The sequence below is a fragment of the Patella vulgata genome, chromosome 6 (assembly GCF_932274485.2).
Source record: "Patella vulgata chromosome 6, xgPatVulg1.2, whole genome shotgun sequence".
Classification (NCBI taxonomy): Eukaryota; Metazoa; Mollusca; class Gastropoda; family Patellidae; genus Patella; species Patella vulgata.
The window spans coordinates 68,574,384-68,601,991 of record NC_065884.2 but is presented as its reverse complement, the minus strand read 5'-3'; the positions used below and the strand labels follow the sequence as shown (position 1 = coordinate 68,601,991).

The following is a 27,608-nucleotide window of genomic DNA, read 5'->3' as shown; positions in this document are numbered from 1 at the left end:
GATGCTCCATTTATGCTTATGAGAGAGAGAAATGGGGTTTAATGTCCACTCGACACAAACTAGGTCATTTTGGGACAAACATATGATTCAATTTTATTTCAATAATTCGCTTGCGCGTAGGGGTCTTTAGCAGTGGGAGAAAACGGGAGGACCCGGAGAAAAACCCATGAGGTTGGAATTATGCTTATGAAGAAGGGCATAAACCATGCAGTGCGATATGAGGGAAATTTTGTCCACATAGCGGCACTACAGCCTACTCTTATTTCGAACGCCAATTTTTCTTTTACGTGCATGCCAAAGTGTACAAAAGACCTCAACCATGTAGTGTGCCATGATGGAATTTTGTCCGAACAGCGGCACTACAGCCTACTCTCATTTCAAAATTTTTATCTAATTCAAAGTGCTCAGTGGTCTTTTAGTGCACGCCAATGTGTACAAGAGACCACGGTTCAACGACCCAATACTCTTCCTTTGCGGGCCATACATCCTGTGCCACTGACAAGGGGAAACTGTGCCAGAAAATCCAGCGTCACACCTGGAGTGAAACCAAGTTCTTCCAGTTAGCGAGTCAGCGGTTCATTCCTCATGGCACAACGTCTCTGAAAATCAACGCAGCAGAATGAATGAATTTATCCAGTAAAAAAAAAGAAAACACACACAAAAAGATTCCTGATCACAGACCTCTGTCTCGACAGCGTTGGTAACTTCTTCTTTTAAATCTACTATGTTAATATTAACGCTATCAATCTGGATACTCGAGTCTACAGATCTACGATATACCTGAAAATAGAGGATACAAATAAAACACGGCTCAAATGTTTGTTTTGATTTCGTGGTTTTACGTCAAGAGAGGGAGAGATCGAGGTTTAATGTCTACTCGACACAAACTGGGTCATTTCTGGACTAACACACATTTCAATTTTATTTCAATAATTCGCTTGTGAATAGAGTTCTATGTTTAACGTCTACTTGACACAAACTAGGTTATTTCTGGACTAACATATAGTTCAATTTTACTTCAAGAATTCGCTTTCAGATAGGGATCTCTAGCTGTGGGAGGAAACCAGAAGAACCAGAGAAAACCATGAGGTTGGTGGACAGGCAACCCTTATCTTTGTCATGTACAAGCGGGGAATCGAAACCACACCACTTGACTCAATGACAGACCTTAAGCATTTTATACAAGAATAAAGAAAGCCAAGACAGCCACTTACAACAAATTGTAATATTCCTGGGATCGAATTCATGAAAACTTAAAACTAAAATATTTCAAGAATGCAGGCATTTCATTGGTTGAGATTTCAAATCCCAGTAAAAAAATTTATGTCTTTAGCCATTAAAAAGCCTACATTCTTAAAATATTTTAGTTTAAATTTTTGTGAATAAATGAAATGAAATATAATGTGGTTTAACATTCTACTGTTCTACTCCGACTGGGCTAATGACGGAAATTTTGCCAGGCCTACTCTTATATTGAATTCTACTGCCAAAAGATCTTTTAAGTGCATGCCAATCTGTACCCAGGACCTCGTTTTTTTGTCCCATCCAAACAGCTAGACAGTTGTCCTTGTCAGGCCCTCCGTCCTGCTCCACTTTCTCAGCCAACAGCTACATCAAACCCACGACCTCCAGGCTAGCGAGCCCGTTTCTTACTCACTTAGCCACCTTGGCTCCCTTTTTGTGAATAAGGTCACTGGTTCTGATCAAACGACATGAAAACTAAAACTTACATTTAAAGCCTTTAAAATATCTTTAAGAGCGAAATAACCAGGATAAAATATTTTCCCTAGAAAGAAATCGCGGGGATCAATATAACTAGGCAAACAAACATCAGTTGTTTCTGGTGGCTGGAGAATCACGTCTATCCATTGTTCAGTATCACTGAAAGAGAAAGAAATAACATTACTTGATTGGTTACCTGTCAAAGAGAGAGAGACAGAGAGAGAGACAGAGAGAGAGTTTAACGTCCACTCAACACAGACTGGGTCATTTTGGGACTAACATATGGTTTAATTTTATTTCAATAATTCGCTTGCGTGTAGGGGTCTTTAGCAGTGAGAGGAAACCGGAGGACCCAGAGAAAACCCACGAGGTTGGACCCTACTCCTTGTCACGTACAACAGGGAATTCGAAACCACGTCATTGACTCAATTGACAGGCCTCATGATGCATTGCGCATGCGTTAACCATTGGCCATCCAACCCCCCTACCAGTCAGAGCTCGGGTAGACTTTAAAATAAAATAGAAAAGGGTTTAACGTTCTACTGTTCTGCTTCCACTTGGCTAACGAAGACGGGCATATACCATACAGTGTGCCATGTGGGAAATATTTCCCAGACAGTGGTGCTACGACCTACTCACTTATATCGAAATCCAAATGCCAAGGGATCTTGTGTACACAGGACTATTTTTGTCCCATTAAAATTTCAAACGACTACATGATGTCCCCTGCCAACACGCCCACCTCCAACCCCCTGTCCTGCACCACTGACAACAGGGAACCACGCTAGATAAATGGTCATATTATTTATCATCAAACATCTCCATTATCGACGTCATTCTGTTTATATATCTCCTGGCAGTTTTAATAATAAATTACACTAGTATGATATCCGGCTTTGCCCAGGCCCCAAATTCACATGGGGTCCCAATTCGCCTGGGCTTTCAGTTCAACGGGGCCCACATTCATCCGGGGCTTAAAGCATTCACATGGTCATGCTGATTAATCTGGGTATAAGGGTATAAGGCGGTGACGAAGCGTGATGTGCGAACACACTCAAACATCTTTGATTTTATCTAACTCACCTGGTTAGTAAATAAAGTAAACCAGCAACTTACCCAGTGAGTAAATAAACTCTAGCTGTTGATTCACCTGTTGTACTCGTCCATAACGTAAACAATGTATCACATGATATAGTATAATCTACCAGATCTTCCTGTAATATATACAGCATATTATATAACATATAATATATACAGCATATAATATAACATTTAATATATACAGCATATAATTATAAGCTTTGATTAATATCTAATAGCTAAATATTAAACTGGACACAAGTATAAATTGGATGATTTTAAACGATTTTTACGAATTTTTAAAGGAGCTAAATCGCTAAAATTTGGGACCTAGAAATTGACCCTAATGGGTCGCAACGCATATAATAATGTAATCTGATTGTATATAAACTGATTTACATTCAATTGTTTTTGTTTTGACTCTAATTCTAAATCAGTTATGTCCAGCGAAATACGGCATGAGTCTCAACCGAATGACAATTTCTAGCGTCTGGTTATTCCAGTCTATTGCACATTCTCTCCAGATACGACATGGCGTCAATATTTGACAGCAGTTGTGGAATATGTCTAGCCTCGTTCTTTCTGGTCACTTGTTACAAATGACGCTGAAGCGCACTATGGTACATGGTTCGTGTACCAATCGTAAAATGTTTATTTTGTCTTAAATATTGGATATCAGAAGCCTACCTTTTCCCGGTAAGACTTTGGATGATATTGAGTCAGAGACTTAGCTACTTTAAACAAAGATTTTTTATTAAATGAATGTGAAAGAAACTAATGCTAGATACACAAGATTAAAGTTACAATTTCATATTTTCTAAGAAAGTCAAAACATAATTATTTCTATGTCTTTTGCTCAATAGGTTGTCAACTCACTATTATACGATCATAGGTGTCATTCTCACACTTAAAACTCATTTACCCCGGAAATAATAACACAATTACCTCCCTTGTTTTCTATTCTCCACCATGGAGTAGTTATCTTCAAACGTTTGAATTTGAAGATGAAAATGATATTTTTGCCAATTTCTCAACTGGCAATAGTGAATTATAGGATTAATAGGATTATTCTTTAACAAGGTAGGAATGTTTATAGATACCATCTACTTTAAGGCTTTATTCTAATAAATTTAAAAATATAACTTAAAAATATGAAATTGCAACTTTAAATGATACCCGGGTTACAGTGTTATCTCCTTTATGTTGTAGTTCTTCTGCCTTTTTGAGTAATAAAGATAGAAATTGGCAGTCTAACATAAAGAATGACTGTTTTCCCTTTCAACCACAAGATCCAAATATAACAATACATTTCTACTTACATGAGGTGCAAATACTGTAGTTATATGATGAAAGTGAAATTTACCATTTTCATAAGTTGGTTCAACTAGCACAAACTGTAAGAAAATAATCAAATATCATTTGGTTCAAGAAGCACAAATGGTAAAGGCAACAATCAAATATATGTTGGTTCAAGAAGCATAAACTGTAACAAAACAATCTAATATTGTTGTTATATACGTAATTTGATTATGTCCAATTACTAAATGTTGTTCAAAGAATAAATCAACCACTGTATTTTTTTCTAATATTAGTGAATATATATATAGAGTTTTTCAAAGAACATGATCATTTTAGCGTTATCCAGATCTTAAAGATGAAAACTATAAATGAAATGGGGTTTAACATCCTACGGTTCTGCTCCGAATTGGGCTAATGAAGACGGGCATACGCCATACTGTGTTCTATGAGGGAAATTTTGCCCGGGCAACGGCACTATGGCTTACTCTTATATCGAATTTCAACTGCCAAGGGATCATTTACGTGAACATCAATCTATACACAGCACCTCTGTGTTTCGTCCTGCACCACTGACATGGGGAAACAACGTCTGTAAATCCCGATGAAATTTCTGGGCAATGCAGGGATCAAACACAAGACCTCCAGGCTAGCGAGCCAATGTCTTACTCACTAAGCCGACTATAATATAACTGTTTGTAGAGAGAGAGAGAGAGATGGGGTTTAACGTCCACTCGACACAAACTAGGTCATTTCGGGTCTAACATATGGTTCAATTTTATTTCAATAATTCGCTTGCGCGTAGGGGTCTTTAGCAGTGGGAGGAAACCGGAAGACCAGGAGAAAACCCACGAGGTTGGCTGTTTAACTAGTGCTTTAAGATTAAATTATTTCAATATCTAATCTTATAGCATGTAAATTGATCAATTTTCTAGCGGTTCAATTCCATTTCAAATCAGTTAAGACTCGCAAATATATCCCTGGTGATATCTGCTTTTAGAATGCACAATCTGATTACAACACAGATCTATATTTCGTTTCATTTTTTTTATACTTTCGATGGCCTACACTACATGAAGATCTGACCGGCTGTACTGGAAAATCACCTCAGTTGTCATACGAGCGGCTTTTGACCTTATGACGTCAAACAATGAAGCCGCTAGTGGTTTACACAAATTTCCATGCACTTCAAGCCAAAAACTCGCCGTAACAGACAGCTTCATTGGCTAATCCCTCACATCATCCAAACTCGGGTTATATAACAACTATTCCACATCCTAGTATAGTAAAGACAAGTAAAACGAAATTTTGAACTATAAAAAACATAACGAAATAGGATCTGTGTTTTAATGAGAAATGATTTTAATTTTTCAACTTTTTTTCTGAACTTACGCAGTTTTTATCTGTAAAATTAAGATGAATACAAAGCCTCATGGCCGTCACATTGGCTGAATAAAATCTTTTTATCTTGTGTCCTGAACCTGTAAAATCACCAAAATACTTTCATGAAAATATAAAGAAAACAAAAACAACACCATTTACATTTTCAATGTGAATCAATCAAAAAGTCAAATGGTGATTTCTCTAATACAATTGAGTGTAATGTATTTCCTGGTGCTATGAGAGGTATTTTACCCATAGAGCGATGTCTGTGGCTATTCTTCTTACCAGTTCATTTACGTACATGCCAACTTGTACACGGGTGATCACTGTTTGTTGCCAGGCATTCGGTTCTGCACCACTATCATGGGGAAACGACACTGGTAAAATCCTGTAGAACTGTCCTGGTCCACACCAGGATTGAATGAATGAGTGTGTGCTATGAGGGAATTTTTATCTGGGCAGCAGCACTACCACCTACTCTTATATCATATTCCAACTGTTAAGGGTTCTTTTACATGCACGGCAATAGGGGATATGGGGAAACCACATTGTAAAATACTGTGGAATTTTTTTGGCCTACACCAGGTTTGACCCGAGAACCTGAGAGATCTGATACTTACTACCAATGGTGGCTGTGGAACTGGAAGAATTAGGAATCCAATCTAGTAAATTTCTTGTTAAAACACATTCTCTAGTCTGTAATAAATTAAATAACATAAAGAAATCATAGCTAAAAGGAAGCCTTTACATCAACTTAAAAATATTTTCTTTTAAGGAGCCACAGGGGCTCTGCGAGTTAGATGTTGGCTCGCTAACCTGGAGGTCCAGTGTTTGATCAACAGTGTTGGTCACGAAAAGTTCATCGGGATCATTCGGTATGGTTCCCCCTTGTCAGTGGCGCAGGAAGGACGGACTGGCAAGGGATAATGTATGTCGTTTGGATGGGACGAAAACTCAAACCTTTAGACTGTAAGTTGTAGTGCCACTAACAGGGCAAATTTCCCCAATACATGTATTAACGTCTTTATTAGCCCAGTCAGTGTAATTTTGAACTCTATCCTCTTGGGGGTGGGTGAGTAGGGGGGTATTGCCAAATGGTTAGCATATGCGCGCTTATGGCATGGTTTCAATTCCCCGGTTGTACGTGTGACAAGGAGTAGAGCCACCTGTCCAACCTCATGGGTTTTCTCCGGGTCCTCCAGTTTCCTCCCACTGTTAAAGACTCCTATGTGCAAGCAAATTACTGAAATAAAATTGAACCATATTAGTCCCGAAATGACCTAGTTTGTGTTGAGTGGTCGTTAAACCCCATGTCTGTCTGTCTGCCTGTCTCAAGCTTGTTGACTACTCCTGTCCTATTACAACATAACTACATATTATACCAATCTAATTAAAATATAGATCTATATTTTGTTTCGTTTTTTATACTTTCGATGGCCTACACTACATGTAGATCTAACAAGTTATAGTGGGAGTTCACGTTCTGTGACGTCAGGTACCAAGCAAGCGACATTTGACCCGATAACATCAGTCATTTGATTAACCAATTAGCAACCGCTATGCTTTTTAAAATTTACTTTTGCTTTGTTTTGATTTCTATCGCTGGTAATGTCTACCCACAGTTCCGTGCAAAAAAGGTCAAACGCTTGATTCGACAGACCATTTGATTGGCTGACCCCTCATTTCAAGCAGAACACGAGTTAAATAACAAGTCTTCCAGATCCAAGTGTAGTAAAGACAAGTAAAAACGAAATTTTGAAGTATAAAAAACGAAACGAAATAGGATCTGGGCCCTTATTCACGAAAACTTAAACTAAGATACAATCGAAATTTTAAGAAATACTGCAATTCGATTGGCTGACCAGTAAAATCAATTTGCATATATCCAATTTGCATATTGATCAGCCAATCGAATTGCAGTATTTCTTAAAATTTCGATTGTATCTTAGCTTAAGTTTTCGTGAATAAGGGCCCACCAGTGTTTTAATCAGATTGATACTTTACCTTAGTTGACCACATTCTAAGATGATGATCATGACAAACAGTATAAATCTGTGATTCACCACGGAGTGTATGTATAACCATATTGTACGGGGTTACTGGACTAATCTGTTTACCTCTACAAAAACAAACAAATATTTCATAAGCGGTTGCCATTCAAGATACGTCCAATGCTTTAAATGTTAAATAATTTCCCAAAGGGCCTTCAGGCCTTGAATAATTATTTGATTGCTTTGCACCCTTTATAAAATAATATTGATTTCCTTAATACCAATCCCGTAAATGTTAATGGTCACCAGATAAGCCTCAATGTCAACATATCCTTTCCATAAGTATAACACTAACCCGAATATCAATGTTACCTGCTTCAGGTAAATTTCAACGTTAGTAATTTCCGCCGTTCTCCTTGAGTAGTCGTAACTTTCTGTGATGTCATTTTAGTCCTTCTGCTCTACTCACGGAGAACGGCGAAAATTACTAACGTTGAAATTTGTCTGTTGCAGGTAATATTGATATTCGGGTTCGTGTTATACTTATGGAAAGGATATGTTGACATAATTACTTGCATTATTTAAAACATTTATGAAGGTTTTTCGGTGACCTTTAAATCATTTTTTGGAAAAGGGCCTTATTTTTTTAGAGTGGTCAAATGGTCAAAAGTGCATGCTATAAAAATCATAATGTTGTCATCTATGCAAGATGTGAGTTAACATGTTAGTCCCACAATGAGTTTCATATTTTATGGAAGACCATCACATCCATATTTTATGGAAGAACATCACATCTATATATTATGGAAGATCATCACATTATAGAAAGAACACATCCAGACCATAACTTATTTTGTTTTACCTAATAATAGTTGGAACCCATCCAGACCATAATTTACCTAATAAAAGTGGGAATCCATTCAAACCATAATTTACCTGATAATAGTTGGAACCCATCCAGACCATAATTTTTTCATCATGGATGACTGACACATGTCATTCTGTAAAACCACACCTAAACAGAAATAACATGAAATGGGGTTTAATAACGTCCTAATGTTCTGCTACAACTGAGCTAATGAAGACGGACATACGCCATGCTGTCTGCTCTGAGGGAAATCTGCCGAACAGCAGCACTGCGGCCTACTCTTATATCGAATTCCACTGTCAGCCTTTTTTGTATGTGTATGCCAATGTGTACTTGGCGTACACTCCAATAGCTATATCGTCTTTAAAAACTTTTATTATACCAAATCTTTTCCCTCCTGTGCAGACGACATACACACAAACAGTTATACATGTAAACAAAACAGTTGACAAGGATTAACATACGGGACCCGAGTTTTTCGTCCCATCCGAACGACTCTACAATGTCCCTTACCAGACCTTCTGTCCTGCACCACTGACAAGCAGAAACTACCCTAATTAAGACCTATTGGTATTTGAGCAAGCGCCTTACTCAATTCCATGGCTCCCCTTTTGACTCTACATGTTGCTGCACTGAAACTGGATGAACTGTGGTTTAACATCCTAGGTCCTTCTCTTATATCGAATTCTGTCAAGGGATATTTTACGTGCACGCCAATGTGTACACGGAACCTCATTTTTTCATACCATACGAACAACTAGACAGCTGTCCTTGTCAGGTCCTCCACCACTGACAAGAGTAAACAAGGATGGAAAATCTGAGGAAATATCTCTACTAACACCGGAGCCTAGTGAGCCAGTGTCTTATTGACTGAACCAACTGAGCACATATGCGTTGAAGTTCCGATAGGGTTAAAAAAAAGTTCCCCACTCGATTTCTTTTTTATCGGAGACTTGGCAATTTATCTAATACCAAAATAGAAAAAATAAAAATTTTCATTGAGCCCTTTCTATAAAAACAGTAAATATTCATTTTTTCAATGTGACTTATCGAATCAATCCAGTATTTCAGATATAACAATCCGTAGAGCAAGTCCTGTCAGTTCGCAGTTTATGTATGCCTTGAACAATATGTTACAACACATTTTAACAGTTTTTTTAGCGTATTCCGGATGTCTCATGTCGCGCTTATACCCCCCACTTTCCCACGATTTGCTGAAATCAGAGTGAACAGACTCTGATGCCTGCTCACTCCAAAATCCGAGCCCGCGATTGAAGGATTGCCTCTCCGTAGCTGGTAATCGACTCTGGTTCTGATCATACAACTCCTTCTGTGTTTCCAGACATTGAAAAAATGAATATTTACTGTTTTTATAGAAAGGGCTCAATGAAAATTTTTATTTTTTCTATTTTGGTATTAGATAAATTGCCAAGTCTCCGATAAAAAAGAAATCGAGTGGGGAATTTTTTTTTAACCCTATCGGAACTTCAACGCATATGTGTGAGGTAAAGAAGTTGTATCACGATTAACCTGGTATTGAATCACGAGACACTGAATCAATGTATGGTCTTTTTTTTCTGGCTTCAGTAAGTAACCCATCACTCTTAATTATCCATGTCATACAGTATCCATGTCATACAGTATCCATGTCATACAGTATCCATGGGTACATCTGTACATCAATATCATGATATAAAACAGTTTTATTTCTTCGACAATGTTAGGACTATCAAATATTCATTTATCCTGTTGTTTTCTTGGTAAATTGGCCTATTGACCTGATTACGAATCGTGATACCAATTGTATCATAGCACCTGAATCGCAATACGTAACATATCGAGACTGCAATAAAAATACCCAGCACTACTTAACTGACCTTGAACACCTAGTGGTGGCATCTTGACAAGGATTGTTCCCCCTGTTTCAGCACTCAAACAAAATAATGCCTCTCCGTTACTGTCTACGTATGTAGCTGCTGTGGTGAGATGTGTTGTTATGGTACTGCTTGGATTGAGTAGAAACATGTTTCTGGAGTCTGTGGTGTTGACGAATGAAACATCGTAAAATATTGATGGAGATGGCGCATTGGTCAAAAAACAAGAATCCTGAAAATATTAAACATACATTATGCAAGAGCTAAATCTGCCTATTGCAGGTCTTTCTTTAAGCCGTAAATGTTATCTAAATTATTAATTAGACATTAATTAACTTATCCAAATGATAATCAACTCGTTAGAGCATTCACAAGGGTCTACAAAATGAAACAAGGGTCACAACTCAAGAAGTAATTAACGAAACATGATGAAATTCAATAGGCTTCGTTGTCTCACAAATGTTAACAACGACTGGATGATAAATGTAGTCTGTAGATAGAGTGAGAGAGAGAGAGAAATGGGGTTAAACGTCCACTGAACACAAACTTGGTCATTTCGGGACTAACATATGGTTCAATTTTATTTCAATAAGGGCTCTTTAGCAGTTGGAGGAAATAGGAGGACCTGGAGAAAACCCACGAGGTAGGACAGGTGACCCTACTCCTTGTCACGTACAACCGGGGAATCAAATTCACACCAGTTGACTCAATGAAGTCTGTAGAGTGTTCAGAGGAAACCGTGGATGACGAACGGAATCGATAGCAATATATAATAGCCCGTTCAGACGCTTAAGTTGAACTGGTTTAAAAACCCCAGGGATCAATAAACCAGTTTAACTTAAGCGTCTGAACGCAAATGTGGGGAAAATAAACCAGTTTAAAAACCCCAGCTCGCGACATGTCTTCGAGAAGGCTTTTTATTTTAAACTGGTTCATCTTGGCCGTCTTAACGGGTTGGCTTAAAAACCCCGGCTCCAGCTTGCATTGAGCATGTGCAGTAGGCAGTAAGTTGCATTCACGTGAATATATCGGGGTCAGGCAGTGCCAATTTTATCTAAAGCGTGCGAGAACCGACTATAAAGAATATAAAGCTACCCGTGCTTATTTAACTCCGACCGAAGAGGTCAGAATAGTTAAACTGGTTTGGCTTATAGTATGTGTGAACACAACACGATGTTGGCTTAAAAGCCCCGGCGATTATGAACTGGTTTCAAAATAAGCGTCTCAACGGGCTATAAGAACGCATTTCCATGTGGGCTTAAAAACAATGGACATCAACTTTACAATGTGTAAAAACTAACCTGTTTGTTGATCTTATCTGGATGAGGAAATACAAGTCTGTGTACACTGGCCACCGTAGCAACCAGAATAACAACATGGTTGTCAATCTCATGAACGGTGATGCCATCTAGGATGGGTGTAGAATGGAACCGATAACGAACATAGTTTCCTGATAAATTAACATCGAGAGATTCTTCCACCAGTTCCAATATATCATCATGTGATCTCCTGTAAACAAAACAGACAGACCATATTTAGAAGATTGCTTGTAGCCCCTCTTCGCACCCAGCTGACCCAGTTAGTTATAACTGAACTATCTGATACATGTAGCAATTACAAAATGATTGTTGATTTTCTCAGTAGATTAATTAAGGTATATTGCATGTCCAGTCCGAATGACTAAGCAGACTACTGTCAGACTCGCAGTTGACACCCCCAACTAATGAAGATATCTATACGCACTGCAGAGTGCTTTTAATGGAAATTTTGCCTGGCCTATTCTTCAACAATTCTAACTGACAAAGGATCTTTAACGTTGCAATTAAAGTAGAAGCAGCACATTATTGCCTTACATGTCTATGACCTATAAAATTTACCAAACTACATCATTGCTTGAGTTCAGGTATTCTATACATTCATTATTATACAGGCTAATCCAAAAATAAAATGACAAGACGGTGTAGACTGAAATACCTTACCAATAAATAAATCTATTTCTAACGGATGTGTCTGTAGAACCGCTAGCTTCGTAGGTATAACCACCACAGCTTTCCCCAACTTTTATATCCTGTAGTGTACTTGTTGATGCACCTGAAAGATAAGTCAGAATATATAGGCCTGAATATATATCTTTACTAAACAATAATGTAGAGCGAAGCTCTAAAGCCGCACAGTGTCTGAGCAAGGCTCTTCTGGTAACACAGGAGCGTAACTAAACTGTTACCCACATACTGTTGATTAAAAAAAAATTCAGACCGGAACCAGATAAACTGGGAAAAACAGGCAATCTGCATGCCAACTTACCAAATCTCGCCCAAGCGAGAATATGCATCTCATAGAATTATTTCTATGATAGGCCTACATCTAATAGATGACGTCACATATTTTTGACGTTAATGAAAATAATTTTCACACTCTTTTGATCTTTTCAGTTAAAACAAAATTAATCATACAATTTAGATCTAAATTAAAGGAGCTAAATTGCTAACATTTGGGATCTAGAAATTGACAAAAGTGGGTCGCAACGCATATAATACTGTAATATGAATGTATATAAACTGATTTACATTCAATGGTTTCCGTTTTTACTCCCATTTCAAATCAGTTATGTTCGGCGAAATAAGCCAGCAGTCTCAGGCAAATTTCTAGCATCTGGTTATTCCAGTATACATACGCCGTTTGATTTGGTGCAATGTGTCTAGCTTCGTCCCTCAAGTCTCTTGATACAACTGGGGCTGAAGTGCATTATGGTACACGATTCGTGTACCAATGGTAAAATGTTTATTTTGTCTTAAATATTGGATATCAAAAGCCCATCTTTTTCCTGTAAGATCACAACATGAATGTTGATTTAATTTGACAAATAAATCATGTTTTCAATGTTGAAGATTTTGGATGATATTGAGTTAGAGACATAGCTACTTTAAAATCAATTCAGAAAAACAAAATTATTTAACATTATTTTATCATTTTAAAAACTTAATTATAAAGGTTTTATATTTGACAACAATCACATCAGCTTCGCTCTACTCAGGCAATGTCTGTTACATAATAAATAATCAGTACATCTAGGTATCTTTTTTAAAGACAAATTAATGTCTTGTAAAATATATTGTTTATGCAATATTATGCAATACTGGTATACGGTATTAATCTTATTTTGTGCTTTTTGACCAAATTATATCTCTTTTTTTTTGACTAAATTATGTCTGTTTTCAGCAAAGTAAATTTTATCCGTTTTGGTTTAGGGCACCCTGGAGTAGGTGTAGCTGGGATGTAAATGTGTGGAGTGTTGAGTGACTGTTTTCTACGAGCAACTAGCTAGACTGTCTTGTTTGCATGCAAAGTTTAATCATGTTCACTTCCATCCGAAGTGATAATCAATGCAGATAATTCTCTCAAACTGACTTAAGCATGGGGAATTTCCTGGAATCCTGGATTTTATTCCCAAAAGGAGCATCAAATTGTTTAGGTTATAGAATCGATCCACGACTCGGATTTGCAATTGTTTGTGATGAGTTCAAATTAAAGGAGCTAAATCGCTAATATTTGGGACCTACAAATTGACACAAATGGGCCGCAACGTATAATTATAATAATGTAATATGAATGTATATAAACTTATTTACATTCAGTCGTTTCCATATTTACTCTAATTTCAAAGCAGTTATGTTCGGCGAAATACGCCAGAAGTCTCAATCAAATGGCAATCTCTAGCGCCCGTTTATTCCAGTCTACACTGATAGTATTTATTGCACATGCTCTCCAGATAAGAATATGGGGTCACCGTTTGACATGACTTGTGGAATATGTCTAACCTCGTTCTTCCGAGTCGCTTGTTGCAAATTGCGCTGAAACGCACCATGGTACACGATTCGTGTACCAATCGTAAAATGTTTATTTTGTCATAAATATTGAATATCAGAAGCCCATCTTTTCCCTTTAAGATCACAACACCAATGTTTATTAAAATTGACAAATAATTCGTGTTTTCATTGTCGAAGGTTTTGGATGATATTGAGTTAGAGACTTAGCTACTTTAATAGGGGTGATGATTTTCCGTGATCGCGGAAAAAACGCGGAAATCGCGGAATTGTCCACTCAAAACGGAATTTGAAATCTCACACGGAAAAAGACGGAAAAGCCGATATTTGCTGATACTAAACACAAACTCAAAATAATTTTGCAGTTATCCAAGTATTTCATCTTTGTATTCATAAAAATCGGAAATATTGAATGATATCGCGTGGTTTTGTTACTGTCTATTTTAGTATTTCGCTACTTTCATTTCATCATTTAGGAATCATAATTTTAAACGAAACAAAAACCCGTCTTTCATGTATCCCATTATAAAATTACTCTGTAGTTTAACTTGAATTAAACATTGTAATGTATATATATGTCTTTAAAAAATCTTCTGTCACTTCATAAAAGTAAAAATCGTTTCATTTACTTCTTATTTTACTGCCGGGCTCGTGACTCGTGTTTATCCGCATTAACCACGTGACATCAGAAATATACCGTAGCCTTGTGAATCCAGCCCTTATTCTCGAAGAAACGGTAGTAACTACGAAGATGTCTGGATAAATCGCGACTACACCTAGCAGCTGAGAAAAATGGCTTCGTCTGCTAAAAAGATGAAACGAGCTCACAAGATGTAATTTTGTTATTTAATTCGGGAAACAGGTTTAAAGAATAACTAGTCATTGAACATTACAAGTCATTCACAATTCAACATTTGTTATCATTGGTTTAAAATGATCCGTTTTGTAATAAAAGGCATTTTAAGATGTTTTATTCATTTATTCATAAAATAACATTTTATCTCGAAAAAACGGAATATGGTCAGCTCTGAAACGGAAAATAACGGAATTAAAAATACTTAAAACGGAATTTGCTATTTTCTGAAACGGAAAATCATCACCCCTACTTTAACATGTTTTCTGAAAGTGAAAGTTCAAGTTGTATTCAGTCACAGGGTTATCTGTTTTGGGTCTACGGGTTATACCTTTTAGTTTTAGTATGCCCGATTATTATAGTGTTTCTAAAGAATGACATATTTATTGTGAAATAAACCAACCGGTATTAACAACAATTTCTTTCCATCTTGTTGGTGAACAAGTGGAGAGACAAACTTCACTGAACAAACCACTCAATCTTTCCGCCATTTTCGGCTTTCTTTATACTCTCTAATCAAAATGCCGTATCGAAGAACACCTGTTTGTCATCAATTATGTTGCATTTAATAGATATCAAAGGTCAATTACACAATAATGGTGTAAAATTCAATGTAAACAAGTCACTTTTTGTCTCATTTCGGGTTTTACGAGGATGTATTTTTAAAGCAAATTTGTTGGAGAGTTATTCAGTTAGGCAATACCAAATTTAATCTCAAAAGATAAAACGAAAGAACTAAGAAATCATATCTAACCAAATTCCCTTAGTTTGATCCTAGATGCAGGTTGTAACCTCAAAAGTAGGTTTGTTAATATAACATTTGACATTTATGATAGATACAATAAATAAATGTAAATTTTCAATATTTTGTTCATATATTTTCAAATACACAAATTTTGTAAAACCCAGCGTGGCTTCGTATTTCCGCTTCCTGTCGGAGGAGATTCGTTTGTTATTTTACTGAGAAAGAATTGATATTTATTTTCTCGTGGTTTATGTGTGACACATCGTGTTTATTTTGACGTAAATATGCCGAAGTAAGTATTGAACAATGCAGCCCGTTAATAGGTCACTAGCTGCTCAGCTAAAATAAGAATTTATGGAAGTAATTTACATCGAACGAATGAAATTCATCTACTGTGTCAGTGTGTGAACCATCGGCATCGTAAATTTTAAACGGATTTCTTCGATTATGAACAAACTACTTAACTTTGGTTATTATAAACTTACCTGTGTGTTTGTAATGAACTCCCGTTCGATAAAATCCATTGCACAACTAATTATCACAACGATGAAAACAAGTTCTCTCTTGAAAAATTGAAATATCACAAACTTTTCCCAGAGAAAAATACCAATATGGAAGATGGTTACGTCACTCTGCGGAAGATATCATTTCGTATTAGGGGTGACAGCATAGGAAATTCAAGTACAATTACGACAAGAATCCATGACCACTCGGACCAAAGACCACTCGGTTCAAGACCAGTCAGACCAACTGATAGACCACTCAGCTCAAACAAATAGACTACTCGGACCATACAAAAAGACTATTCGGACCCAACAGAAAGACGACTCGGACCAATAATAAAGTGTTGTTTTAATAAATTGATAATTGCGTTTGTTTTAATATGATTACTCGAACCAATAATAAAGTGTTATTTTAATAAATTGATAATTGTTTTTATTTTAATATGACTACTCGAACCAATAATAAAGTGTTATTTGAATAAATTGCTAATTGTGTGTGTTTTAATATGACTACTCGAACCAATAATAAAGTGTTATTTTAATAAATTGATAATTGTTTTTATTTTAATATGACTACTCGAACCAATAATAAAGTGTTATTTGAATAAATTGCTAATTGTGTGTGTTTTAATATGACTACTCGAACTAATAATAACGTGTTGTTTGAATAAATTGATAATTGTATTCCAAATCGCAAAATATCGAGAACCACACTTGTAGTCACGTTTAAGACAAGAACAGTATACCCGTATATGTAGAAACTGTCAAAAGTCTGGACATACCGAGTCTCATTGCAAGAGTAAAGAAAAATTAGATTGATATTTTTTTTTGGCACCATTATTAATTAATTTTAAAACTAATCGTTGATTTATTTTCCGTACACAAAATTGAACTAAACAACTCTAAATATAAGAATTCCGTATAAGAATTATTTGCTTCTTTGTATTGTGATTTAATAATAAATAAATAGCATATTGTCTAGCCTTATAATATAATTTAATTGGTCCGACTGGTCTTGTTTTGGTCCGACTGGTCTTAGTCCGAGTAGTCTTTGGTCCGAGTGGTCTGGATACCTACGACAATTGGCATTGAGTTTGAGCGTTCGCACACATAACTACCCGCATTCCTGTATTTAGTTACCGTCTTTTACATTCTAGTAAAATCTCTGCAAATTTTATAGCTTTACTTTTTGAAATATTTTGTTCTAATTATTTGATTAGCGACTCGGATGGGATTATTTACTTTTGAACACGCATGCCGCACAAACACAACTATACATTCGTTTTACGGGCTTTATCACACTTCGGTCAAAATGGAACCCATTTAAATAGATCTAATCATATTGCACGCAGCGATCCATCTACGTCATACTTCGAGAATATGATCCCTGCCCTAAATGGGGTCCATTTAAAACGATCACATGATCATGATCATTTTGAGACAGGACTTATCGACTGGACTACGGCTTTGTATACGCAGCACAGTAAAAATAACCCTCGAAGCACGTGTTTTATGTAAACACATGTCAGGTTGGCAAAATGTCAACTTCTGCTACTCCGGTAAAAGCGATATATATTATGTGCTAGTGGGCAATACAGCCTTTACCATTGTAAACTATCTTTAGAGTTTCAATCTGTTTATCTTTCAAAACAAGGTTAGATACTCCTAAATTTGTCTTCGCAAACAAAACCGCACTGCCATATTGAATAATTAGAGGACTATTATTGTGATTCGGCTCTGATCAGTTTGACATCTTTCATACACACAATGGCTAAATAAACATATTTAATTTCATTCAATATGACAATAGAAGAGAAATAAATACTTCTAAAAATTTCTAAAAGCATACTCAGTGTTTTTGACTAAAATCGTCGATGTAGGAATTAAAATGTCGTTAATTAGGTTAGGGCCTGTTCACAGACACCCTAAGTTTAGGATGAGATCTAATGTGACAACAGGCATTGCCTGAGCGAGTAGAGCGAAGCGGATGTGATTGTTTTTAAATATAAACATTTATAATTAAGTTTCTCAAGTGATAAAAATAATGTTAAATAATTCATTTTTCCAAATTGATTTTAATTTAGATCTAAATTGTATGATTAATTTTGTTTTAACAAAAAAAAGTGTGAGAATTGTTTCATTGACGTCAAAAATATGTGACATCATTGATTACATGCATCATAGAAATATTTCTATAAGATGCGTAATCTTGCTTTGGCGAGATTTGGTAAGTTGGCATGTGCATTACCAGTTTTGCCCAGTGTATCCGGTTCCGGTCTGATTGGTTTTTTTTAATCAACAGCCTGTGGGTAACAGCGATACTTTTGAGCTTTGCTCTATATCAATCGGTATCATCAAAACCGTCGTAAATTTTAAACAGATTTTTTCGATTGTGAACAAACTACTTTAAGTTGCCATTTCATATTTTTAAGTTATATTTTTAAATTTATTAAAATAAAGTCTTGAAATAGATGTTATCTATAAACAGTCCTACCTTGTTAAAGATTAATCCTATAATTCACTGTTGCCAGTTGAGAAATTGGCAAAAATATCATTTTTATCTTCAAATTCAAACGTTTGAAGATAACTACTCCATGGTGGAGAATAGAAAACAAGGGAGGTAATTGTGTTATTATTTCCGGTGTAAATGACACCTATGATCGTATAATAGTGAGTTGACAACCTATTGAGCAAAAGACATAGAAATAATTATGTTTTGACTTTCTTAGAAAATATGAAATTGTAACTTTAAAGATACATTCCCGCGTACAAACTGAATCATTTGTCGATGTATTTGGACTAAAAACAGTTTCAAACTAATTAATCCATTAAAATTTTTGTTCAAATCCTTCTCAAAACATTGTATTAACAAGGGAATACCCCTGCTATGAAAATAATAAATAGGGTGTGGGTCAGTTCATCCCACGACTGTTTCACCACAGGCTGTTTCATCCCAACCTATTTTTTTATTGGTCTGTTTCATCCTGGGCTGTTTCAACCCCCTTTCATCTAGTTTATCAACTTATACATCTAGTGCTCACTGACGCTGAGAAATCAGACAATCTTTGCATGCAACCTTTGACGTCATTCGAGCGACCTATCGCTACAACCAGTCAGATCTTCATGTAGTGTACTGTAGGCCATCGAAAGTGTAAAAAAACGAAACGAAATATAGGTCTGTATTTTAATCAAATCGTATCAGATCTGGATACAGACTTACATGTATTAAACACACCTTAAAGTATGATACATATTTATTTATACTGCAAATCCTCACAAAAACATTATCAGAACTTGGTGATGTTAAATGAGCTAAATCGCTAACATTTGGGACCTAGAAATTGACAAAAGTAGGCCGCAACACATATAATACTGTAGTATGAATGTATATAAACTGATTACATTCAATGGTTTCCGTTTTTACTCTAATTTCAAATCAGTTATGTTCGGCGAAATAAGCCAGCAGTCTCAAGCGAGTGCAAATTTCTAGCGTCTGGTTATTCCAGTCTACATACGCCGTTTGATTTGATGCAATGTGTCTAGCTTCGTCCCTCAAGTCTCTTGATACAACTGGGGCTGAAGCGCATTATGGTACACGATTCGTGTACCAATGGTAAAATGTTTATTTTGTCTAAAATATTTTGGATATCAAAAGCCCATCTTTTTCTGGTAAGATCACAGCATGAATGTTGATTTAATTTGACAAATAAATCGTGTTTTCAATGTTGAAGATTTTGGATGATATTGAGTTAGAGACTTAGCTACTTTAAGTACTTTATAAAACTAGGTTCCCACTATGACGATTCGTGCTACAATTGAAATCGTGGTTTTAATCGTGAAGTAATCGTGATCCTTTCAGGTCTTATCATATATTGAGGTCAGTTGTAGCAATCGTGACTATCGTATCAAAATGTATCCGAGAGTATTGGCACGTACTAGATCGTGGACTAGATAGGGACAATACTATCGTAATGCATCACACTTTAGTGGTAAAGCAGAATTTCATGCTCGTAATCACCTAAAATGGGGTCTGAAACCTAAGATAACCAGTTTAAATGTTATGTGTTGTTATGATCAATTTCAGGTATTACTAGGTGGGTTGGGTGGCCACATGGTTAATGCATGTGCATTGTATCATAAGGTCTGTCATTGAGTCAAGGAGTAGGGTTGCCTGTCCAACCTTGTGGGTTTTCTCCAAGTCCTCCTGTTTGCTCCCACTGCTAAAGACCCCTATGCGGGCGCGAATTATTGAAATAAAATTGAACCGTGTTTTAGTCCCGGAATGACCTTGTTTGTGTTGAGTTGATGTTAAACCCCATTTCTCTCTCTCTCTTTCAGGTATTACTGTGACTATTGTGATACCTACCTCACTCATGATTCTGTAAGTATACATCTATTTTTAGATTTACATCCGGCAACACATGATTTTATGAAAGAACTGGGCCGGAGTTCACAAGTCATTCTCAGGCTGAAGTTAAGAATTACCGGCCATAAAACTAGTTTATTTAATTAAATAGCATTTTATACAAACACGCTTTAATTGAATAACAACCTTTATGATAATTGGTCAGCACGTGAGGAAATATGGGACAAGCGATTTTCATTTCAAACACACACGTTTGTTGGGGGGGTTTTCACACGAGACGCAACCGGTGAGAAATGTTGGCCGCTTATTTCATGATGAGAGCTAATGGATTCACGTAACATCCAGTTGTGCCCCTTATTTTAACTCTTCAGTTCTTTCGTTTTCTCTGTTTCTAAGTCAAATACGTACTTTCCCTTAATAAAATTTATTATTTTATTAAGAAATTTGCGAAGAAATGTCTGAAGGGAGATTTTTAATTTCCCCAGTGCGAAGAAATCACTGCGAGAAATAAACTGTTACGGCGAACTGAAGAATTCGTTTGATGTGATCAAAGGGAAATAACTACATTTTACTCGGTATTATTTAGGTCATCAGCGACAAAGATATGGCGAGCCCGAGCGGTGGCGGGTTCTGTCTTCCAAACGAAGTGGATTGATCGAGTTTCTTTCTACACCTTGGTTTCGCTACGGAATGCTAGTATTATTTTATTGTCAAATGTCAAATAAATGAAAAAAAAAATTCTACATGTATACAGAATGATATCACAGCATAAACTCGCATATAATTCGTGTACAAATTATGATTGTTTTCAAACCAATTCAACAATTGTAAGTCAAAATAATTTGCCGATATTATCGATTATCGATCGGCGGATAGTCCGCGATAATCGATACTTGAAACAGGATCGATTGCCAGCCCTAGTTGGAGCAGAACAATACAACGTTAAACCCCATTTTATTTCATTTCAATTACATCTATTAACATTTGTGTAATATCCAGATGAAGATTACAAGATTATTTTAATATATTTTCAGCCATCTGTAAGAAAAACCCACTGTAATGGTAGAAAACATAAAGAAAATGTCAGATTATTTTATCAAAAATGGCTCGAAGAACAAGTACAGAAACTCGTAGATGACACAAGTAAGTTCATTTTAATGCCAATCTAGTACTTTTCTACTAAGATGACATATCTCTACTTTCCATATAAAATATGCCATACAATTATTGGAAATAACTATGCTACATGTACATGTATATAAATATTTTCTTGGGAATGCATCTTTAGAACAGATCTAATTTGTCACAGCGATATCTATGCTAAAATGTAGTCACAGCAATATCTACGCTAAAATTTAGTCAAATTGATTATTTAACATTTAATTAACTAACCTAAAAATATTAACAATAGATTATCTCCATGCTTTGATTCAATCAGATTATAAAAATGACCCTTCGAAAGATAAAAGGTGAAGCTGTCTTAATTTGACCATGTCACATGTATATTGTCTGTAAAGGTTGAGGAGTTTTGAGAAAAATTTAAATACTCAATGCAATTTAACTATTTTTGGACTGACATTCATTTAAGAAATTCATTAAGGCCCCTGTGCATGAGTAAAATATTGAAATAAATTCTCTCATCTTGCATTGCACTACATGTATAGAAATTATAAAATCACCATATTTTGTCTCAAAAAGAACGAAGGATTCTATGTACCAGCCATTAAACCCCCTGTTTCATCTAGAATGACAGGAGACAGTAGTTTTTGGAATGGACTTTTGTTATTTCCAATGATGATAATAATAAATGTTCATTTCTATAGCGTCAAAAATCCAGCAATAAAAGTGCTCAGTTCGTAATGATTATGTGTATCTTACTTACAACATGTATTTTTGTAAATAAATGTTGTTGTTTTTTTGTTTTTTTTAGCTGCTGCATTTAAAGCAGGTAAAATTGCCAATAACCCGTTCCAGTCTGGTCAACCTGGACCAAATGGAGCCATGATACCACCACCTGCAGCACTCGGTGAGTTGTACTCGTAATTACACTAGCCAAAGACTCAGAATATTGTTAATTTTGTCAGTTGTTTCATAGCAACCATTTTCCAAACAAAAGAGTATATTGAACAGATTGTGTAGCATTATAATGAAGCACAAATATAATACATTGATTCTAAATGTGTTTGTGTGATCTTAAAAGTTGCGGCCATAACTGAAAAAATGATCTTAAAAGATGTGTCCGTAACTGAAAAAAACGTATAATTGCTGGTTTACACACAAAACAATTATATGGAATAAAAGTTGCTTAGAAGTTTATTTTTGGCAATGTTTCGATGAGAGGGTTATCTCATCTATCAAGCAAAGATAAAGGCGAGAACCCTCGTCAAAAAGTCACCAGAAAAAACCCTCTAAGTAACTCGTATTACATATATTTGTGTCGTGTGTTATTCTCATCCAGTTACTAAATGCTGCTTAAACATACATTATGCAAAAGCCAAAACTGTCTATTGCAGGTCTTTAGGCCTAAAATGTTATCTAAATTATTAATTAACTTATCCAACCATAATCAACTCTTGATGCCATTGTTTACCTGCGATCTTTTGTGGATTTGAATACATTTTGTGATGGATAATTTAACATAAAACTGGATAATCAAGACATTGTTTATTATCATACCAACGTTAGTAATGATGATCGAGGCTAGCCTAAAATTGAATTGTTAATATCTTGGTTCAGAGTGAAGCAATTTGACAGAAATTTTTAGCATTTTCTGTCTTTATTATATATTTTTCAACTATTATTGCGAGAACTGTCAGCTCTTTATCTAATCTTACCTACCGGTAATTCCCCTTTAAACAGATGGGGCGAAAAACCGAGGTCCCGTGTACATATTGGCGTGCACGTAAAAGATCCCTTGGCAGTTGGAATTCGATATAAGAGTAGGCCGTAGCGCCGCTGCCCGGGCAAAATTTCCTTCATTGCACACTGTATGGCGTATGCATGTCTTCATTAGCCCAGTTTAGAAGCAGAACAGTTTGACGTTAAACCCCATTTCATTTCATTTCATTTCCCCTTGAAACAATTTCTAATTGCTGTAATTGGACTTAAAAGCCTAAGGCCTTGAATATCATTCTGTACCTTGTCCAGAAATCAGACATTTCAAAATATAAGTAAATAAAACGATTATATTAATTTTTCTTCTTCTCTGATTTTTAAATTATTTTTATATGTTTTTTTATTAGGCGGTAAGCCAGGTGGTCCAGGTGGTCCTGGGCCTAACATGCCGGGAGGTCCGATGCCTGGTGGTCCGATGCCTGGAGGTCCAATGGGTCCAGGTATGCCTATGATGGGACCTGGGGGCCCAATGGGTCCACCTATGATGGGTAAGTAATAAAGTTAAATTGAAACAAATTGTAAAAAATGTAAAACATGATTAATCTAGATTATGGAGCTACTGGGACAGATTGGGCACAGAGGTTAGAGAGTAGGATTTGTTATCAAACGGTTACTAGTTCGAGATTTGAATTGTGCCTTGAGTACTTTAACAAGACACTTCATCCCTGTATTCGAGCTTCTACCCAGCTACAACTGGGTACTGGCAAGATAGTGTATTCCTGTCAATGGGTACTGGTAATATAGTTTATTCCAGTCTACCCAGCTGTAAATGGGTAATATAGTGTATTCCATTCTACCCAGCTGTAAATGGGTACTGGTAATATAGTGTATTTCAGTGTACCCAGCTGTAAATGGGTACTGGTAAGATAGTTTATTCCAGCTTCTACCCAGTTATAACTGGGTACTGGCAAGATAGTGTATTCCTGTAAATTGGTACTGGTAATATAGTTTATTCCAGTCTACCCAGCTGTAAATGGGTACTGGTAAGATATTGTATTTCAGTCTACCCAGCTGTAAATGGGTAATATAGTGTATTCCAGTCTACCCAGCTGTTAATGGGTAATCTTAGGATGGTGTATACAATTACACCCAAAAAATTTGCACTATTTTTACTGAAGTGCTGTAAAGTTTAGTATCTAATCATACATGTAATTTATATATTTTTATTTTTCAGGTATGCGACCGCCCATGGGACCAATGGGACCAATGCCCCCAATGATGGTACATGGTGGTATGAGACCACCCATGGGGGGATCAGGTGGACCTCCTCCTAACAAGATGCCAAGGAAAAATTAACAAAAAGACTTGTATATTTATCGACTCACTGAGTAGTGTATGGTGTGTCTGGATTGAGCAAGACTACATATTTTCATGTGTTTTTGTTTCACTGAAAAGGACTGGATAATTAAGTCACACCACCACAACAAACGTGCGCAGAAACAAATCTTCAGATTATTTTGCTTTAAGAAAGATTGTTGTTTTGTTTAATGTTTAGATTGTAACAGATTCATCATTTGTTCTAGAAACAACGTAATCTCTAGTATTTGATACTAAAAATAGAATGTAAATAGATCGTCACACTGTCTGAATCTTCAGGTCAGTATCCACTGGACATGACAACCTACAACCACTCGTGGGGGATTGGATGGCTGAATGGTTAGCACGTGCGCGCTGTATCATAAAGCCTGTCATTGAGTCAACTGGCGTGGTTTCGAATCCCCGGTTGTACGTGACAATGAGGGTTTTCTCCGGATCCTCCAGTTATCCTCCCACTACTAAAGACCCCTACGCGCAAGTGAATTATTGAAATAAAATTGAACCATGTTAGTCCCGAAATGACCTAGTTTGTGTCGAGTGGACGTTAAACCCCATTTTTCTCTCTCTCTCTCTCTCTCTCTCTCTCTCTACATTGCCAGAAAATTTGATATAAGAGTAGTCCGTAGCACCGCTGTCCAGGCAAAATTTCCCTACTAGGACACTGCATGGCATATGCCCGTCTTCATTAGCCCAATCGAAACAGAACAGCAAGATATGGTGGCTGTTAGCGGCCATTCAAATGTCATCTAAATCGTCGCCTTATGAAGAAGGCGACAAGTCGACGAAATCAACCCGCTGACAATACAAAATAACCCGACGATCGTCGCCTTCATTTCATCGACTTGTCGGGTCAATTCTGTCGATTTGTCGCGTGAACTTATTCACAACCCGACAAAATACAATTATTTCGACTTCTGTGCGCATGCAAGTTATCCAATCAGCAAATGCGCAAGCTCGAGTTTGACTTCCGAGGCGACAAGTCGAAATAATTGTATTTTGTCGACTAGAGCATGCGCATTTGAATGGCCACTAACAGCCACCATAGCAAGACGTTAAACCCCATTTCATTTCTTGTATTCCTGAAATTCGAATCCTTCTAAATGCAGTACGATGAATATTTGCAGATTTTATGTAGACCTGTCACGATAGGGGTGGACAAAACAGACATTTATTTGTTGTTGCATCTGGTGGGATACTGGCCTTGAAACATACATCGGCTGCCATGACTCCATTAAAGGTTTTAAAATGGGTCTGCTCAGCTAGATAGTTGAGTGTCACTGATGAATTCCCGTCGACAAACGTCGCCCTTTAGGGTTTTGTGTCAGCTATAATTTTAAAATATGTCTGCTCTCTGGTATGAATTCACATCAACATGATGTCAGTCATTCTCTTTTAAAGCGTCAGCTCTGGTAAATAGTTGGGTGGTCAGATCTAAATATTAAGGCTACAAGATGTAAACGGGGCTAGCGCTAACCCTTACCCACAATCTTCGGCAACAATCACGTGCCCTAACCCTGTTTATATCTCGTGACCTGGACAAAATCTGCACTTGGACGTAATATTTAGATCTTACCATATTTGGGTGTCACTGATGAATCAAAGTGAAGTCACCCGAAGGTTAATGTAAGCCATCATGATTCATTTCATATTTTATTGATTTTATTTGTAAAATAAACGGAATTCATTTCATCATATTAAAACGTATCGTAATCTCTGGTATTTTTTTTAAATTGTCCCCAGCATTTCGTACTATTAAAATAGGTTGTTCATCTGTCCATAGAGTGATGTACAATGGGAAGGGGGCCAAATGATTAAGAGGTGTTCGTTACTTTATGAGGTCTGTCAATGGGTGGCAAGGTTTCAATTCCTTGCTTGTTGTATTTGACAAGGAGTAGGGTTTTCCCCTCCCCTCAAAGCTAATGACCTAGTTTGTGTCAGTGGGTGTTAAACCCTGTTTCTCTCTCTCTCTCTCAATTGGGACAACGGTGTATTAACCCAGCTCCCTATGGACTGTCTTTTTACCAGACGTAGCTCAAAGTATGGATCGGGCAACCTATATGTCCCCTCATTTTAAATTTTCACCCTACATAATGTGTTGGGAGCCACGATGGCTAAGTGAGTAAGACGCCGGCTCGCTAGCCTGGAGGTCGCGGGTTCACTCTCAATGTTGGCCGAGAAAGTTCATCAGGATTTTCTGGCATGGTTTCTCCTTGTCGGAGGTCCTTTGTACAAATTGGTGTGCATGCAAAAGATCCCTTGGAATTCGATATAAGAGTAGGCTACAGCGCCGCTGTCTGGGTAAAATGTCCCTCATAGCACACTGTATGGCGTATGCCCGTCTTTTTTCGTACACCCCCATTTCTTTTAATTTCTTTTTAGTGTATTTCGTGGTCTTAATATGGGTTTCACAGGTTTGGAAGGGTTGCAGGGGATGGGACAAAAATTTTCTTGCTGTGGCACATACAAATTCTCTCAGCGGCAATGGTGGCTTTCCGGGCAGACAAATATTCGCAGTTATGTTACTGTGGTTACTGGGAGCTTTTTACATTGCCACCCCAATTGTTTCCTGGTAGACCGGAGAAAGTTCAGGTCGGGTATTCAATCCCTGCATTGGCCAAGAAAGTGCATCCAGATTTTCTGGTGTGGTTTCCCCTTGTCTGTGATGCAAGACAGAGGTCCTGACAAGGACAGCTGTCTAGTCATTTGGATGGTATGAAAAACCGTGGTACTGTGTACACATTGGCATGCACGTAAAAGATCCCTTGACAGTTGGAATTCGATATAAGAGTAGACAAAGTGCTGCTGTTCAGGCAAAATTTCCCTCATAGTACATTGGATGGTGAACAGCTCTTCATTAGCCGAGTTCAGAGCAGAACAGTAGGACGTTAAAC

At 36.8% G+C, this 27,608-nt stretch overlaps 2 protein-coding genes across 2 annotated transcripts in view; one reads left to right on the top strand and one right to left on the bottom strand.

Annotated features, from left to right (window-relative positions):
* Positions 1 to 15,388, bottom strand: part of LOC126824498 (nuclear pore complex protein Nup160) — a 40,415-nt gene extending 25,027 nt beyond the window's left edge. Inside the window, exons 1-12 of the mRNA XM_056101908.1 lie at positions 15,295 to 15,388; positions 12,194 to 12,305; positions 11,516 to 11,723; positions 10,218 to 10,446; positions 8,409 to 8,487; positions 7,486 to 7,600; positions 6,102 to 6,177; positions 5,491 to 5,579; positions 4,122 to 4,196; positions 2,839 to 2,936; positions 1,731 to 1,881; positions 682 to 780 (exon numbers count right to left, since the gene is read on the bottom strand). Of these exons, the coding sequence (XP_055957883.1) occupies positions 682 to 780; positions 1,731 to 1,881; positions 2,839 to 2,936; positions 4,122 to 4,196; positions 5,491 to 5,579; positions 6,102 to 6,177; positions 7,486 to 7,600; positions 8,409 to 8,487; positions 10,218 to 10,446; positions 11,516 to 11,723; positions 12,194 to 12,305; positions 15,295 to 15,382 (1,419 nt within the window). The 5' untranslated portion in view covers positions 15,383 to 15,388. The remainder of the gene's footprint in view (positions 1 to 681; positions 781 to 1,730; positions 1,882 to 2,838; positions 2,937 to 4,121; positions 4,197 to 5,490; positions 5,580 to 6,101; positions 6,178 to 7,485; positions 7,601 to 8,408; positions 8,488 to 10,217; positions 10,447 to 11,515; positions 11,724 to 12,193; positions 12,306 to 15,294) is intronic.
* Positions 15,389 to 15,804: 416 nt separating this feature from the next.
* Positions 15,805 to 26,431, top strand: LOC126824112 (U1 small nuclear ribonucleoprotein C). The gene is made up of 6 exons (XM_050553310.2): positions 15,805 to 15,928; positions 20,478 to 20,520; positions 21,540 to 21,648; positions 22,436 to 22,531; positions 23,748 to 23,888; positions 24,575 to 26,431. The coding sequence occupies exons 1-6, from the start codon at positions 15,921 to 15,923 to the stop codon at positions 24,694 to 24,696; spliced, it is 519 nt and encodes a 172-aa protein (XP_050409267.1). The 5' UTR covers positions 15,805 to 15,920; the 3' UTR covers positions 24,697 to 26,431.
* The last annotated feature ends 1,177 nt before the right edge of the window (positions 26,432 to 27,608 follow it).

Excerpts from the sequence above, each read along its gene's own strand:
- LOC126824112 (XM_050553310.2), top strand. Across the intron at positions 22,532-23,747 it reads ACCACCACCTGCAGCACTCG|GCGGTAAGCCAGGTGGTCCA; the intron begins GTGAGTTGTACT and ends TTTTTTTATTAG. Across the intron at positions 23,889-24,574 it reads AATGGGTCCACCTATGATGG|GTATGCGACCGCCCATGGGA; the intron begins GTAAGTAATAAA and ends TTTATTTTTCAG.